The 17,814-nt window shown below is 36.7% G+C and overlaps 1 protein-coding gene across 1 annotated transcript; it reads left to right on the forward strand.

Moving 5' to 3' along the window:
• The first annotated feature begins 4,297 nt into the window (after positions 1-4,297).
• On the forward strand, positions 4,298-11,120 carry LOC141439697 (uncharacterized). The gene is made up of 7 exons (XM_074104044.1): positions 4,298-4,377; positions 4,653-4,779; positions 6,028-6,144; positions 6,856-6,996; positions 7,481-7,671; positions 7,981-8,187; positions 10,082-11,120. The coding sequence occupies exons 1-7, from the start codon at positions 4,347-4,349 to the stop codon at positions 10,297-10,299; spliced, it is 1,032 nt and encodes a 343-aa protein (XP_073960145.1). The 5' UTR covers positions 4,298-4,346; the 3' UTR covers positions 10,300-11,120.
• The last annotated feature ends 6,694 nt before the right edge of the window (positions 11,121-17,814 follow it).

Consider the following 17,814-nt stretch of genomic DNA (forward strand, 5'->3'; position numbering starts at 1 on the left):
TCGGAGTCGGGGGACCGCTAAGGTTAACAGGAAACTAAATATGTTGTATTTTTTAAAGTACATATACATAGTTCGACAGCTCCTTTGAAAAGATAGTAAGGTTTCTCAAAAACTTTTTTGATTAAGTCAAGATTTCCGGAAATAATCTCTCCCAAAGTAGCAAAAATTGTGCCCCCTCTATCTTGTAAACCGTTTGTCCAAAAAAGTATGCAAAAAAAATATGAAAAGGTAACGCTTAATAAATACTTTCAACGAAAATTGGTTTCAACATGATCGGATATACCGTTAAACTGCGCTTCTCAACAAAGTGCCGTGAAGATACGCTCTTTTTCTGGTAATGTAAGTGTTTTAATTGTGTTATAACGCACATCATATTACTTTATTTTTCGTAATGGCTACGGAACCCTATCATGGGCGTGTCCGACACGCTCTTGGCCGGTTTTTTTCACTCTATCTTTACCGGTCACCGCAGTTTCGGTCTGGCTCTCAAACTTGCACAAAGACCGCTCATAATTTCAGATCGCAGCTTAAGACGGGTTTCAATTACGCCGGGAAGTTGTCCGGCTTAATTAATGTTCTTGATTAAAACTTACCTCCCCCCTTGCCATCTAACGCCCCTAATACACTTAACTAACTTCTTGGTCTATTGCGATTAAGTGGCCTACAACATATTAAACAGAAAACCGGTCAATGGAAGTGAAGTTAAAATTGTTGCTACAAAAATTGCTGAGTTAAAAGATCGGATCGTAAGGCAGTTATGTCCTTTAGTAATTAAGTAAGCGTCATACTGATTCTTCTTCATCATTTGGACACGCGGTAGCGTGTCAAGCCAAGTTCAAGCTAACAGAACTGACGAGCAGCACCGTGTGTAATTTTACCCGAACCATTTGGAGCCACTTTTGACCCCCTCATAATTCATAAACTATTTCACATAAACATGTCAAATTTGGCTCATTTATTGAGACTTGTGAGATACATAGGTGCTCCAAATTTCATAAACACACCTTAAACGGTTATTTAGATATTAACATCCAAAAAATGACATTTTTAGCACTGACTCACCTATAGATTAAAATTCTAACCCAGTTCCAGGTGACCTAGAAAGTTCAAATTTGGTATCCAGAGTTGGGTGAATACAAAGGAATAAATCAGAAACCAGTACATTTTTATCAGTTTTAAATTAAATTATTTCTGTACAAAAAGTAATGATATCCCATTAAAACATAAATGTGAAATGAGAGCCAAGTTCAATATTATGATAATAAGCCCTGATTGTTGACTTTAACGACAAAAGAAGTGAGATCTAAATGGGTGCCATGCCAAGTGCCAAGGTGCCAATAAGTCCATTGGGCAGTCCTGAAATTTATTTAAATAAATAAATAAATATCATGGGACACTTGACACCAATTTACCTAGTCCCTAACTAAGCAAAGCTTGTATTTTGTATACTAGGCAACGGATAAACATACTTATATAGATAAATACATACTTAAAAACATAATAAATATCCAAGACCCGAGAACAAACTTTCGTATTATAACAATATAAAATTATTTATAACAACTTAAAATATCATTTCTTCTTATTACTTAGTATAATATATTGAAGCCTATAAGGTTGACTTGTTTGGTTGGACTAGTCTTCATATACGAATTATATTATAGCCTTCACAAGTTCTTATTTTATTCTTCCGAAAATTTGGCTTGCGAGTAGACTCCAGCCATCGAACATCTAGCTTCATCTTGGCTAGTTTTATAACTAGCTAAGTCCGACCTTAGGATTCAATCCGATCCGCTTGAGACACGCGTCTGTGAACTTTATTGTGCAATAACATGAGAATGCGAATTTATCCCACTTTAAAATATAAAAAATTAAAAGAAAAAAAAATCCTTTTTAAAAACAAGCATTTATTTAAAAAAATAAATGAACTAAAAAGTAAAAATATGTTTATGTAACATTTGTCACATGTATGTAGTAAGAATGCTTTAGGTTCAGGATAACCTCTTATGTGGATCATCATAAGTTCTAGAGACTGATATAAATATGGATGTACTTTCAAAATGTAAAATATAATATAAACCATTTTAAAAGCTTAAGGCACCTGTGTACACTATATGTGATTCAGGTTTAGTACCTAGTATGCAATATTGATAATATATTTTACATTTTGAAAGTACATCCATATTTATATGTCTCTAGAACTTAACTATTGTTAGAAGGAGATCAGAATTAAATGCAACTAGCTGATACAATAATAATTTTATTCCCCGATCACGTGACAATATTTGGAGCTCACGGAAAATGCGTGTGTAGTGGGACGGAGCTGCCGGGCAAATGGGCGAGTCTTCTGTCGCGGCGCGCGCGCCTCAACTCTCGTAGTCGTGTGCTTGTTGCATCAAGGAGCGTCGGAGCGCGGGCCGGTTTACACTATCTACACACGCTTTCTTATAATGACGAGCATCCAAATAAATAAATAAATAAATATCAAGGGACAATTCACACCAATTGACCTAGTCCCAAAGTAAGCTTAGCAAAGCTAGTGTTATGGGCACTAAGCATCGGATAAATATAAATTATATAGAAAGTACATATTAAACACCCAAGACCCGAGAACAAAGATTCGTATTTTTCATACAAATATCTGCCCCGACACGGGAATCGAACCCGGGACCTCAAGCTTCGTAGTCAGGTTCTCTAACCACTAGGCCATCTGGTCGTCTAAACATATGAGGTTATCCTGAACCTAAAGCATTCTTACTACATACATGTGACAAATGTTACTTAAATTTATTTTTCCTTTTTAGTTCATTTATATTTTTCTAATAAAAGCTTGTTTTTAAAAGGTTTTTTTTTCTTTTAATTTTATTTTGAACTTTTTAGAGGTTTGCATATTCACGCCGACCAAAGTAATCATCAAGACGAATTAAACGAGCTCAAACTCGATGCGGTTGCGTCGTTTAATTACCGGATTCCTATGGTCACCTTCCAGCTCCATCATCAGACCCTGGTTACCATCTAGCACCAAAGTACTCGTCAAGTCAAATCAAAGGAACCCAAACTCGATGGGTTTGTGTCGTTTCATTACGGACTTCCTATGGCCACTTCCAGCTTCATCATCAGATCATCTTCATGTCAAAATAATAATGCATTGTCATCCGATATACATGCAAAATTTTAGCTCAATCGGAAACCGGCAAGTGGATCAAATTTAACTTGCAAGATTTTGGTTAAAATAAATAAATAATAAAAGCTTTTTTTGCTGACTGCACTTTTGGTTGACAGTCCTTGCATTGTCATACAAACTACATTTGCATACCAAATTTCAATTCAATGCTATTAACCGTGGAAGAGTTCCGTCCTGCGGAGACAATCCTGGCTGGACTACCAGGATGTCAATACCAGAATATTGTATTATCACGCGATTTACTGGAAGTTGGTCAAATTATACTTGCAAGATTTGACTACAGACAGACAGACAGACAATGGGACAGGTGAAACTAAATAAAAGTTTGTAATAAACGTGCATTTCGCCAATGTCGAAATCATCCCAGCCTATATACGTCCCACTGCTGGGCACAGGCCTCCTCTCAGAACAAGAGGGCTTGGGCTATAGTTCCCACGCGGGCCCAGTGCGGATTGGGAACTTCACACGCACCATTGAATTGCTTCGCAGGTTTGTGCAGGTTTCCTCACGATGTTTTCCTTCACCGCAAAGCTCGTGGTAAATTTCATTTATTGAATTTGGAAAAACTCAGAGGTGCGAGCCGGGGTTTGAACCCACGACCCTCTGTTTGAGAGGCGATAGGTCAAACCACTAGGCCACCACGGCTTATACAAGATGAAATAGTCGCAAGATATTTTCAGTGACAAATTTGTAATATAACAATGACATTAACATTAAAATATTTCATTTATTATTAATTTATATTTCCATTCTTCCCGTTTTATTCTCAACAATAAATCCAACAACTAGATACGAGGGCCACTCTACCACAACAGAGCGACCGCCGAGCGTAGGTATAAAAAGTGAAGTATAAGATTGACTTCTGCACCTATCTGTTTTGTGACTATATGTACTCAATTTTAATTTACAAAATTGTACAACTTCTTAAATCAATGTGACCTTGTTTACAAAACCAAAATGAGTACGAATTCATTTTCCCCGTACAGAGATAATTTTGAAGTTTCGTAATAATGGAAATAAACATCAACTTTTAAACCCAGATAGTGCTAATAATGTAGGTACAATAATGAATGTTTTCCTCATTATAACATTTTATTTATAAAAGCAATTAAATCACATACTATGCCACATTGCTGTCAGAACCTATCGTTTGCGGTTAACAATGTTATTTCAATCCGTTATTGCTGCCAATTGTAAGTAAATAAAATATTTATATTACATTCATCATCAGCTGGAAGACGTCCACTCTTGGACAGAGGTCTCCCCCTTAGAGCGTCACAGTGACCAACGGTTGTTCTAACTCTTGCGATGTCTTCCGTCCACCTAGTGGGAGGCCTGTAACCGCTACATCTCTCGCGCTCGTCTCTAAAGAATTTTTCACCTCCTACGGTTATTCGCGCAATGTAACAATATTAAGAGTGAGTGGAATATTTATATTTAATAGATAATCTTGTGTTTTCTTTTTCAGTGATTTTGCTTGCGAAAGCGACCATCATTCACAATAATGGTACTGTCGAACAGAGATTAATATTAGACAATATTACGGGTAATAATATATCGGAAATTAATGTTACGACCGTAAGACCAACGTGTATGTAAGTATAATTTTTTATTAGATTTTTTCACTGTCTCGCCTCAGTAAGCTTTTTTAGGGCTCCGTATGTCTATGTCCGTCTGTCTATCGCTGGACTGTACCTCAAGAACAGTAACAAATTCGAAAACATAATGTGTACTTTTATTATCGCTAAAACCAAAGATATAAAAAATAAATAATAATAATAATAAATATAATGGGACACTTGTCACCAATTGACCTAGTCCCAAACTAAGCAAAGCTACTACTACGCTATGTACTATGGATACTAGTCAACGGATAAACATACTTATACCGGGTGTGGCCTGTAACACGAGCAAATAATTAAAACATAGAACGTACTCGTCAAACTGAACAACATTAATACAGCAACTTTTAAAAATAATGGAGTCTTTAGATTTTCCTTTTTCCATACAAATTAAATACTGCTATCAATGTACGCCATTGAACACAACTGACGTCGCCTGTCACGCTACAAACATCAACCATTTTGCTTTACATTGCTTCACACGCTCCTCCTCGCTACGCTCGTCGTCGCACCTAAAGTTTCTATTCAAGTATTGATCAGACTTTAGTTTAAAATCCAAGGTCTTGTTAGACAATACGGCTTCCGATCAGTCTGTTTCTTATAGGTTAGGTTAGGTTAGAGTTTTGTCCAGGCGCGAAGCGCCTTAACTACGCTGAATAGGAGCTCCGTGAAGCGGAGCTCCGTCGACATTGTCTTACAGTCCTAAATTTAAAAAACTACTTCTAAAAGTCGCTGAACTTAATGTTATTCATTTTGACGAGTATGATCTATATTCTAATTATTTGCTCATATTACAGGCCACACCAGGTATAGATAAATACATACCCGAGAACAAACATTCGTATTATTCATAGCAATATCTGCCCCGGCCGGGAGTCGAACCCGGGACTTCAAGCTTCGTAGTCAGTGGTTCTCTAACCACTTGGCCATCCGGTCGTTTAAAATTAAATTGAAAATTAAGAAAAAAAGTCTGCTTTAATAAATATTATTCTTTTTACTTAAATCGTACGTCTGTATGTTTATACGTAAAAATTATACGTATAAACATACAAACCTTGAACTGGAAACAATTAGTAGGTTTATTTTTTTATTTTAACAATAAATAACAACTCATTAAACGTGACTCGGTTTTAAGGAAAATTTAACTTTGCAGACAAATCTGTTAGCGCGTATACTTTATGAACTTAATTTTTTTTTTGATATTCCTAAATATGTTTGCAGCGATGGCCAGTGGCAATGTGATAATGGATTCTGCATCCCTGAGGCACACAAATGCGATGGCGCTTTCCATTGTGAGGACGGTTCTGATGAGACCCGCGCTAACTGCAAGAACAAAAAGTAACTATCCCCCTAATATTATAGATGCGTAAGCGCGTATAGGTTAGAAACTGAAGATGACCTGTTGTATGTACCTACTGAATAGAATTGTGTCGGTTGTTACGGTATTGAACTATTTTTTATGGTTTTACCCTTGAAATGTTGACACTTTTAATCGAATATCAGTTAAAAGTCATCGTTTCTTATTTTTTTCATTTCATCCAATATTCATTACCTCGAAATTACTTTCTGGGAATATTATTTAATAGATAGTTTATTTGGCAGAACTTCATTTCATATTTTATTATTTGATACTTTTATTGATTGAATTTTATTTTTGTAGCGATTTATTTTTGCTGAAGTCGCAGTTCTAACCTAACCTAACCTACTTTTCTGGCAGTTATGCAGTGTCCTTGGGGGAGTTAGAGAGGCTAAAAAATCTTTAAGCCAAATCTTAACGGCATTATTGCGAAAATAAAATCCCAAAATATTTTAAATAAAAATATAAGTTTAAAAAACTGAACCTCGACTACGGAAAAAACGCAAAATAAGAAATAAGAAAATGTTTAAGAACTATACGCAATTAATTTGCAAAGTAACGCCTGATTCAATCAAATATTGATGAGGAGAAGTTTTTGCCGTAGTCGAGTTTCAGTTTTATAAACTTATTTTTTTTGAGTAAAGAGTTTTCAAACACTGATAGGTTAGGTACCAATTAACTCTGTATTGCAGGAGGCATAATATGCTGGGGTTGGTGATGCATTGCATCGCGGACAGGTTGAACATGAAGGATGGAGTATGCCCCGACATCTGCAAGCTCCAACCGGAGTATTGTGCATATGCCATATTAAGTGAACAATCGCCTGCACCACCGTGAGTTTATTGAAGATATAGTTGTATTTTCACTTCCCATGTTTATAAAGACGTACTGACTGTATGCCTTATAGATAAGCTCAAAGTTGCTGAGCGAGCTGTGGAGACGTCTATGCTCGGAGTTTCTCTAAGTGATTTAAACAAATATGAGGGGATACGTAGAAAAACGAGGGTCACCGACTAAGCCAAGCGAATTAGCTCGTTGCAGTGACAATGCCACATAGCACGGAGAAACAGATGACCGTTGGAGCCGAAAATTTCTCGAATGCAGACAAGGGGAGCGTATGACGTCCACCGACAAGATGGACGGATGACCTGGTAAAAGCCGTAAGTTCACGGTGGATGCAGACTGCTTTCAACCGAAGCAACTGGAGGTCTATATGGGAGGCCTATCTCCAACACTGGAACTTGTATGTCTGTTATGATGATGATGAAAAACATATTCATACGTAACGATTTCAAAAATAAAATATGTACTTTTTAGGGGTACCTGCGCCTTGCCAGATTTTGATCGAAATGGAACCTACAGAGTTATAAAGCTTGATAGTACTTCGGTGTTTGAATACGAGGACTTCTATCTAGATTTTGAATGCGCCAATGGAACGGAACTAGTGGGGGAAGCGAAACCTAAATGTGTCAATGGGACTTGGGACAGCAAAATGCCAAACTGTTTAGGTAATAAATTAGTAAAATTATATCTAGAGCTGCGTATAGTGCATTGTTCGCAGCTTTAAGTTGATTAATATCCCGGTCTGGTAAATCCAACATCGATAAAGATGCCAATTAAGATAATTATAAAAATGTAATAATAGAGACGATAAGTAACTTTATTTTTGCCACGCCTGAGAAAATGATACCATAAGGGTTTTATTTTTGTCGACTGGAATACGGAATTCTAAAAACAGACGGGAAACAAAATAATCTAGATAAGAAACCCTAAATATTGTGAGTTTACGCTAATCAGAAACTTCTTTTTCATTACAGAAACGTGTAAATTGAATAAAAAGGATGACCATAAATACACATGTAAAAGGGGCGACAAAAGCAAGCCGTGTGGTAATTTGGTGGCTATAGAGACAGAAGTCATTATCGAAAGAAAGTTAGATAAGAAAATATCAAATTCAACCATTACGGTTTCTACTATGTGTACTAAGGATCAAAAGTTCAACGTTAGCAAAGATTGTGTATCAGGTAATATACATACAATGGGTATGATTTTATTGATCACCTAATACTTAAATGCGTTTTCGGCGACCTAATAAATAATATTTGTTCCTTAAATAGTAGACCTGTCACCTAAATTGAATCACCAAATAATATTAAAACGGTTCCAAAAATACAAACTGAGACATGGATGCATAGAAAAACCAGAAAAAGAGACCAGCACTGGGAATCGAACCCAGATCCTCAGCATTCCGTGCTGCGTGCTATAATCCCTACACCACTGCTGGACAGGAATCTAGACACGAATTTTTCCTATGCATACATATCTCTCGCTTCGCTTGCTTAAAATTGTTATTGGTATATTAGCCACCTTGCATCGTCGTACAATGTTACCAACTTATGTATTCGGTTGAAAAAAAATTGGGACTAACCATGTCGTACTAACATTAGGGGACGCGATTCTGGTCTGGCGACACCTCCTCCTGTCCAGATAAGTTTTTAGATCTGAATAAGGGCCTGTTGTTTGATCAGTAGTTAAAGATACTAATAGTCAAATTTCCTTTGAAATGCGTTAAATATTGTTATGTTTCCCATACAGTTTAACTATTAGTTTGTTTATCTACTTATCAAACAACAGGCCCTAAGCGATCAGCTAATTGGTTCGTACGATTTGGACTTTAATTCGTGATCCACCATAGAACCTTTTCAAAGGAAAAGTCATTCCAATTTTCATTGTTAATTAATGCGATGATTACTAAGACGTTTACTGTGAAACGGTTCCATAGTGGCTCATGAATGAAACTGAATGAGTTCTGAATTGTATTGTATTGTAAAACTCTTTATTGTACATAAACACACATGAAAATAACAGAACACAGGATAATAAGATGTATAAACATCGGCGAACTTATCCCTTAAAGGGATCTCTTCCAGTTAGTTTCATTCGTGTTAGCGTTAGTTTGTTCAGTGACGTCAAAAATAAAAAAAAACAATCACTGCAAGAAAAAGTAACCACATTAAAAGTTTACGATGAAAATAACAAACAAAAATCAGGTAAGTAAGTACTATTTTTTTCACGTTTAATACGATTTCCCGGTTAAGACGTTTTTTTTGCTAGATCCCCTCAAAATCGTCTTAAGCGGGTTCTACTGTATTAAAAATTTGCCCTGGCTGGATACACTAGACAAGAAAACTGCAACACGTTAAATACTATATTCCAGTGAATGAACGATCCTGATATCATCGGTTCATCTAGTGAGAAGTCTGCTACTGCATCTTCTAGTTTGTGGTCGCTTCATTTGCTTCCTTATGCTGGTTTCATTGCCATAGGGTATTTAGTTCAGAATGTCGTGGTTATTAATATACTTTTCAATTAGGAACTCTATCTACGCGTAGGAAATCTAATTTACATAACAGTATATCAGTGACAGTCGTAGCTAACCAAACGCGTAACGCGGAAAGTTGCTAAGGATCTACTTATGTCTGCTGGCCGCGATGCCGCATGTTTATCAAAACAGTTGATGCAGTGAATATCGGTAGAGCGGATGCCACAAAATCTTTTCCCCTGAAAACTTTAAGACTGCTGGTTAAAGTCACGGGTTCACGGTGGATGCAAGCCGCTTCCGACCGAGGCAACTGGAGATCTATGGGGGAGGCCTATGTCCAGGAGTGGACGTCTTACGGCTGATATGATGATGATGAGTATAGAAGCGAGCGCAAAAGCGGGGAAGCAGGGACGCTCGGCAAATAGAAAACAATATCAACAACAACATCGCTCCATATTACTTTCTTCCTCCACTCTGCTGTTTCCACGCCTACGCAGTACGGCACTCCGCTCCCCAGTACCGTCTCTCTCTGCTCTACTGGCAGGCAGCTTAATAATATATCGTCCTTAAATAATAACAGTGGATTTTTTTCGCAGTGGTTGAAAGTCGTCAAGGTGAATTCGAAAAAGACATTATGAACCAACTGGCGAGTTACGAGATCAAGTTTAAGGAGACACAGCATCCGAGCCCTGAGTTCGAGAAGCTGGTGAGGAATTATCGCGATTTCGAAGACAAAGTGACCAAGAATAATACTGATCTGTGGATCCAGGTTACGACCTGCGATATATATTTGGATCTAATGGAGACATCTTAAGGGCCTAGTGGAATTAATGAGTAGTTAAAGCGTTTCGATATGACAATTGTTGCAGGATACTTCTTCTTCTTAAATTTAAGAGCTACGATCTTGTCGGTGGAGTAATCGCCACTCCACACGGTCTTCGGCCAGCTGTTTGACTTCTTGATACGACACTATACCCAGTTTCTCCTTCACCTGGTCAAAATAGATCGATCTTGGTCTTCCTCTGCCTCGTCTTCCTTTTACTTTTCCTTCCAGCAGATTTAGAAAGAAATTATCGTGTCGTATCAAGTGTTCTATCATATTTCCTTTTCTGCAATTTATGGTCTCTAGTAAGATTATTTTTTCTTTGACCATGGTTAGAACTTCTTCGTTGGTTTTCTTTTCTTTCCAGCTGATCCTTTCCATTCTCCTACAACACCATATCTCAAAGGCTTATCTAGCCTTTCGCTGTCCCGTTGAGTCATTGTCCACTTTCACTCCCGTATAATGCAATGTAGGATACTACGGTATTATAAATGCGAAAGTTTGTGAGTACGTGCATGTTGATTTTTTATTATTTCACACAAATGGTTATATGGTTTTAAATGCAATACAGATAGCAGGATCTATTTATATGATTAATTGTTTCCATTTCCTTAATTTGATATTAAAATAGTAATTTTAATTTTATTTCCATGTTCATACCTTACATTATTGTTATAATTATTTTTAAATTTCATTCTTATTTAACTCTGTTATTTTATTTCTGGCTGACATTTTATCGTATTTCGATTACTATTCTTTTTTTTTATTTGTACACATTTGACGATCCTTTTGTGTTTTTTTTTATAATAAGGTACCTAATATTGTGTTTATAATGTATTTTTTCTGAAGATAATAAATGTCTATCTATCTCTAAAATAACACAAAGGCTACTTTTTCTCCCGATATTTCATCAGGGTCCATGTATAATCCCAAACTATTAGGAAACCGCTAAGTTTTAGAGGCATTAAACTTTGCAAAGTTGTTTTTTATAAAACGTAAATGAAAACTAAGTTATTACGAAATCATGGAAATTAAGAAAACTAATAATATCGTAATTAAAACCGGAATTTCGTAATTTGATGATAAACCGGGCGGGCACATCGCTTGAAGAACAGGTCACCGTTGGGGGTGAAAAATATTCGAGCGGCGACCACAAAACGGCGGAGACGAAGCGTGCGCAGGTTTCCCAATAGGTGGAATGAAAAAGAGAAGAGAAGAAGAGAAATTCCGGTATTTTAATACCAATATTATTAGTTTTCTTAATTTGGTTTATCATCAAATTACCGACACTTAAGTAATCGAATTTTATTTCAAAGTCAACGTTTCGAGTATTTTCATTTCATCGACTATTCAGTTCGTGGAATTGTCATTATAAGTAATTTCAATTTATGTATTTTCATTTGTCCGATGATTCATTGTATAGTTGTATTATGTTACGGAAAACGTTTTGTAATTTATTGTTTCATTTTTTTTCAAATAATATAAAACTTTTTTTTTAAATAGCCTATATAGTGTCCCACTGCTGGGCAAAGGCCTCCCCTTTCTCCTTCCACTCGTCTCTGGCTTCGGCAAAATGTTGCATAAAACTTACTTCACGTAAAATCACTAGAATATGAGTTATTTTGCAATTAACCCGTCGAGCGCCCCGGAGGAGCACCAAGCGCCTAGCGAAATTTTTTCGCAACTGAGAGAGTCGCTCTCACTGAGTTTTTTTTTGGTCACTGACAGGTGGTGTATGGCTAGGTCGCTGGACGAGTTAACCTAACGTAATTTTCTGGTATCAGTTCAATTATGCGAGGGTCTCAGTTCTAACCTAACCCAACCTACTTTTCTGGTAACCGCTTGATTCTGCAAGGGTCGCAGTTCTGACGTAACCTAACCTACTTTTCTGGTAGCAGTTCTAACATCTAAATATCTAAAAATATGAAAAGATTCCACCCTAGTACACGGTTCAGTTTCCTGGACTGTACGTGTTATCGATTATTAACCCCCGACGCAAAAATAGGGGTGTTATAAGTTTGAACGCTATGTGTGTCTGTCTGTGGCACCGTAGCTCTTAAACGGGTAGACCGATTTGAATGCGTCAGCTCTTTTGTTCGCTGCGGTAGGAATCTTAGACGCATAATGGGTATTTACTTTACTTTCAAACATATTTGGGACCTAAAATTTGAAACACACATGTATGCTTATATAATTCTGCAAGATTATGGGATTCTCGGCCTGATGCTGCAGCCAGGATATCAAGAACACTAGTAGGTACACTTTTGATAAAACCATAGCAGATATATCGTGTTTGGATTCGTTTCGATCAGTATTTATTGATTCTACGGATTACTAATGTATGGGCAAAAAACTTTTCCCAAAGTATCACATCCCAAAATATTTTACTCAAATTATCATTTGGCAAAAAATCATTTGCCAAAAAAACTTATCGCAATTTTACAGTTAGTAAATTTCTTGTTGTTTCACAAATAATTACTTAGTCATGTTTCATATTACCATGTATTATTTAGTCAAATGTATCGTTTGGCATAACGTACTCCTCCCAAAATATCGCATGATTATAATAACCTACTTTTCTGGGAGCAGTTCGTTTCCGTGGGGGGCGCAGTTCTAACCTAACCTAAACCTACTTTTCTGATAGCAGTTCGTTTTATGGGGGACGCAGTCTAACCTCATCTACTTTTTTGATAGCAGTTCGTTTATGTGGAAAACGCAGGTCTAACCTAATCTAACTTACTATTCTGGTACCAGTTGGTTTGTTGATTCTACATACAATGCAGTGGTGGCAACGTGATGAGCTGATGCTGCAGCCAGGATATCCAACACACTAGTACACTTATAAAAAAATATATACCAGTTTAAAAAACATGAAATAAAGAACTTAAATTAAAAATGTTAAAAACCCTCGACACAAAAAAAACGCCAGCAAAAATAAAAAAAAACGCCGCCAAAAACGACAACTAAAAAGTAAAAAATACAACATATGTAAGTACTTCAGTTTCCTGTTAACCTTAGTGGTCCTCCGACACCGACGACGCTTAGATAAAAAAAAATATTACTAGGTACTTCTACTAAATTAACTTAGGCTAATTTTGTGGGAAATCAGCATAGTCCCCGCGAGATAGGGATAAACGAATTCTTGGCAGATGAAGTCGCGGGCAATTGCTAGGTAGTGCATAATTATTTTTTACTTTTTAGTTGTCTTTTTTGGCGGCGTTTTTTGTCAGCGTTTTTTTACAATGTGTTGTAATAAAACTTCGAAGAAATAAAGTTACAAAATGAATCATCTGCCAGAAAATACTTCCTTAAACAGTTTTTCTATGAAATAATAAAAATTGGAATGAACTGGTCACCAAACAAAATTACACCAAACGATAATACTAGAACCTAAATGTTCCATGTAACGTTTTCGATGAAATGATATTCGATGTAAAGTTTGTCGGTAAACAAGGCACACCAGGCCCGCCAATGGGCAATGGCCACTTCAACTTGCAAATTCTTTGTCGGTAACTGTAGTTCTTCGGCGAATTTCCGTATTCCGGATTCTGTCGCGCAAAGAAATTCCAAATATAACTCTACATAGCTCGTTGCGTGACTAAAGGCTGTCACACGTATTTAGATATCAAGTAGCTAACCAAATTTTTACTCTATTTTAAGCGACTTAATTTTATGTAAACGTTTACACGTTCGCATCAGCTAAGTTCTTTAAGTAGCCCGAGATGGACGATCAACAGAGCATTCAAGTAATTAATTCAGTAATTAAATTCTTATTAAGTGAGATTTTAGATGAATTAATAGATGAAATAGTCAGTGATGTTCCATAAACAATCGCGCTTGAAATTCTTCAATAAACTTTACTGTAGTGTCTTCTGACCACTTCGATTCGACATCTTCAAAAAGATCTTGTTCTTCTCACTTCTTCAAACACAAGAACATACAAACGTGACCGCTCCACCAAACATATACACTTAACTAATTTTTCACTATATCGTGCCTGTCCAAACTTTTCAGGTGATAATTCACGCCCACCCACTTAACCGAAAAATAGACAACATTCTAATTTACTTGTTCACTTGCACGCTTAATTATAACTTATTACTAAATTAATTGTTTACAGGATTTAAGTCGCTAATTTAAGTTAAAATTTAGTTAACTACTTGAACCAGCCTCGAGTCACGAGCCAGCAGCAGCAGGGCTAGGTACTACGAAACTCGAAACTCGAAGTTCGTATCGTACTGTAGGAACTAGGCTGTATACTGCTGGCAGGTGGTAAAACTGACCACCTGGCAGGTTAGATTAATCTAGTTTTGTATAAAGGGATAGGTTTTTTTATATTGTGTTTCTAGAATATAACTTTAAAACAGATTGACAGCGGTATACACAGCAGATTGCTCCCGGAGCGCCATTCATGATATAAGCAATAAATCCAACGATAGCCTGCACAGCGGCTGGTGCCATTCTAATGTAAATGTATTTACAACTGTTCCACAATAAATCTAAATAAAAAATTCCAAAAAAAACAACAACGTTATTATTTAATAGTTTAAAATCACGCGCGTTGCTCCCCAGTACCTAAGCTCTCACCAAGTTACAGTCCCCACAGTACCGTCCCTCTCGCTCTAGTATTAAATAGTATACGACACAAACTTCGAGTTTCGAGTTTCGTAGTAGCCCTGCTGAACCCGAGCCTCTGCAAGTGTCCAATAATCAATGATTACGTCTTAGAGCCATCTGTCGTCACTGGCAACACACACATAGCAACACATGTGAAAAAACCCTAACCTACGGGGTAGTTAAAAAAAAACATTGCGAGAACAGTGACGTTGTTAAACGTACGTAATGAAAAATCTACACAATTCGTGCGAGTTGCAAACAGCTATGTTTCAAACTGTTACGACAGACGAGTGAACATTATAAATGGTTGAAACTATCCATTTTGCGAAAGTGTGCCAAGTTTTTGACGCGTTTATTGCTCTCAATTCAGGAGCCTTTTATTTATACTCTGAGTTTCAGTTTAAACGGATTACCTGTTTTTTTTTTATTCAATAAAATTTAAAGGATCATCGAAGAGGACAAGTTCCAAGACATTAGGGAGCTAACTTACTGTAAAAGATAATCAAAAATCAAGATATCTAATTAATAAAGTATTAATAAAGTCACAAGTGTTTCTAATTCACACATTCACACACAAGCAAAAAAAAAGACTAATACGAAAAAGTCAAGTAATATTTTTGTAAGGATTTCGTATCGTGTGCGGATTCTTCTAAGTTTAGGTAAGTATATTTTTATACCTTAGGCTGCTATTTACTCTTAAACTACTAATAATTCTAAATCAATCTTAGCCGTTATAATTTTCCTTGTAAATTTGATATAATTTATTACCATCCTGATTTGGGGGGGGGGACGCTCGACTTTAGTGAAAATTTGCACTTTCAAGTTAAATATATTTCGCAAACATATCACTGAATCGAATCATTGTCTTTGCAACCCCCCAATGGTTTTAAAAGACCTACCCAACGATACTCCACACGATAAGGTTAGTCGAGAAAAAAAAATCACCCCCGCTTTACGTGTATATTCATGCCAAATTACAGCTTTCTAGTACTAACGGTCTCTGAGCTTAGCCGCGGACAGAGACAGACGGACAGACCTAGTTGACTGAACCCTAAAAATGAGTTTCTTTGTACTTAAGTGTAAGTTGATATTCCAGTGTTTGGCGTACTAATGCCCAATAGACGACATCCTGTTGTAGCTTTTATTGCCATATGAAATTAAAAATACAACAACTAGGACAGAAAAAAAAAACTAATCCTACTAATGTTCTAAAGGGCGATATATAAATTGGTGTTCCACAATTGGCACGTAAATCGGGTGGGAACGAATTGCCTTCATTTGAATAGCCAAGACCTGCCCGTATGTCATGGATAATGTTAACTTCATGCTAATTTATCTGTTACCCTAATTGCAAGAACCTTATTTACAACTTGAAAAAAAGAAGTACAGATGTTGTTGTCAACGAGTAGGTACAGTCAGTAGCACTATCTTATACAACAAAGCGTGCTTATACAAGAAACTCCATCCCAGCCTATATACGTCCCACTGCTGGGCGCAGGCCTCCTCTCAGAACAAGTGGGCTTGGGCCATAGTTCCCACGCGAGCCCAGTGCGGATTGGGAACTTCACACGCACCATTGAATTGTTTCGCAGGTTTATGCAGGTTTCCTCACGATGTTTTCCTTCACCGCAAAGCTCGTGGTAAATTTCAAATGTAATTCCGCACATGAATTTCGAAAAACTCAGAGGTGCGAGCCGGGGTTTGAACCCACGACCCTCTGCTTGAGAGGCGATAGGTCAAACCACTAGGCCATCACGGCTTATACAAGATGCTAACAAATTAAGTTACCAGCCAAATTTTAAGAGATGTTAAATTAGATCAAAACAATTAACTTGAAATATAAATTAAGATTTTTTTTATGCGATATTTTTGTTTTAATTTCCTAAACAAAATAAATATATTTTCATTCCGTCCAAAACATATCAGCCTGTGCATACGAGTGACAAGATATTTAACACTTTCTGTCAAGTGAACCCGTCGTTAATCATAAACGTCAACGGTTGGCGGGAAAACTATCAGTACCTAAGCATTTGTGACTTTGACATTTATTTATCTAAATGAAGTGGCCAAGTTACTCGTGACTGTCAAGACAGTCAAAGAAGTTTTAATCAATGAATATTAATTATCTCATTAACAGGGTGTTTTTACGCAGCAAAGTTGATTCTTTAATAAACTCTAAAAAGTAGCATAAACTTTCAAATATTTTATACTTAAGTCTACTCCTAGAGAAGCGTACTATCAGTTGTAAAAATATAGCTAAATAGCTAAATATAGCTTATATACATTTGATACAACTTTATTTCTACGGCCGGTAGGAATGTGTCAGAATTTTTGTACGCTCCGCTGTGACCGGTATTTATGCAGGTGACTGTAGTCATTTTATGTATTTGAAGGCTTGGCCACATTCATGCAAGTACAAAACTGAACCCTCGCGGACTGACTCGCTTTGAGCATCTTTTCAATTCATAAATTATTAAAGACATGAACTAAAAGAATTTCTTTGCTCACCCGCGATCTTTATGATAGCTAGTTCGTGTGGTGGGGGTGATAGATAGGTTTGTGTGATTTGTGTATGTTCTTACAGTGTGGAGGTGGATTAACTGCATCAACATGCATATCTTGCATAAACTTAGCTATCATAAGGTATTGAATCAGGCGTTACTTTGCGGACTTCCGCATAATAAATTATTAATGACATTTAAACATTTGAAGTAACGGAAACTTAAAAAACCGGCCAGGAGCATGTCGGACATGCCCAAAATAGGGTTCCGTAGCCATTACGAAAAAATTAAGTAATATTTTTCTAAGGATTTCGTATTTTATACGGACGGAATCTTCCAAGTTTAGGTATATTTTATACCTTAGGCTGCTATTTACTCTTAAACTACT

The sequence above is a fragment of the Choristoneura fumiferana genome, chromosome 21 (genome assembly GCF_025370935.1).
Source record: "Choristoneura fumiferana chromosome 21, NRCan_CFum_1, whole genome shotgun sequence".
Lineage (NCBI taxonomy): Eukaryota > Metazoa > Arthropoda > Insecta > Lepidoptera > Tortricidae > Choristoneura > Choristoneura fumiferana.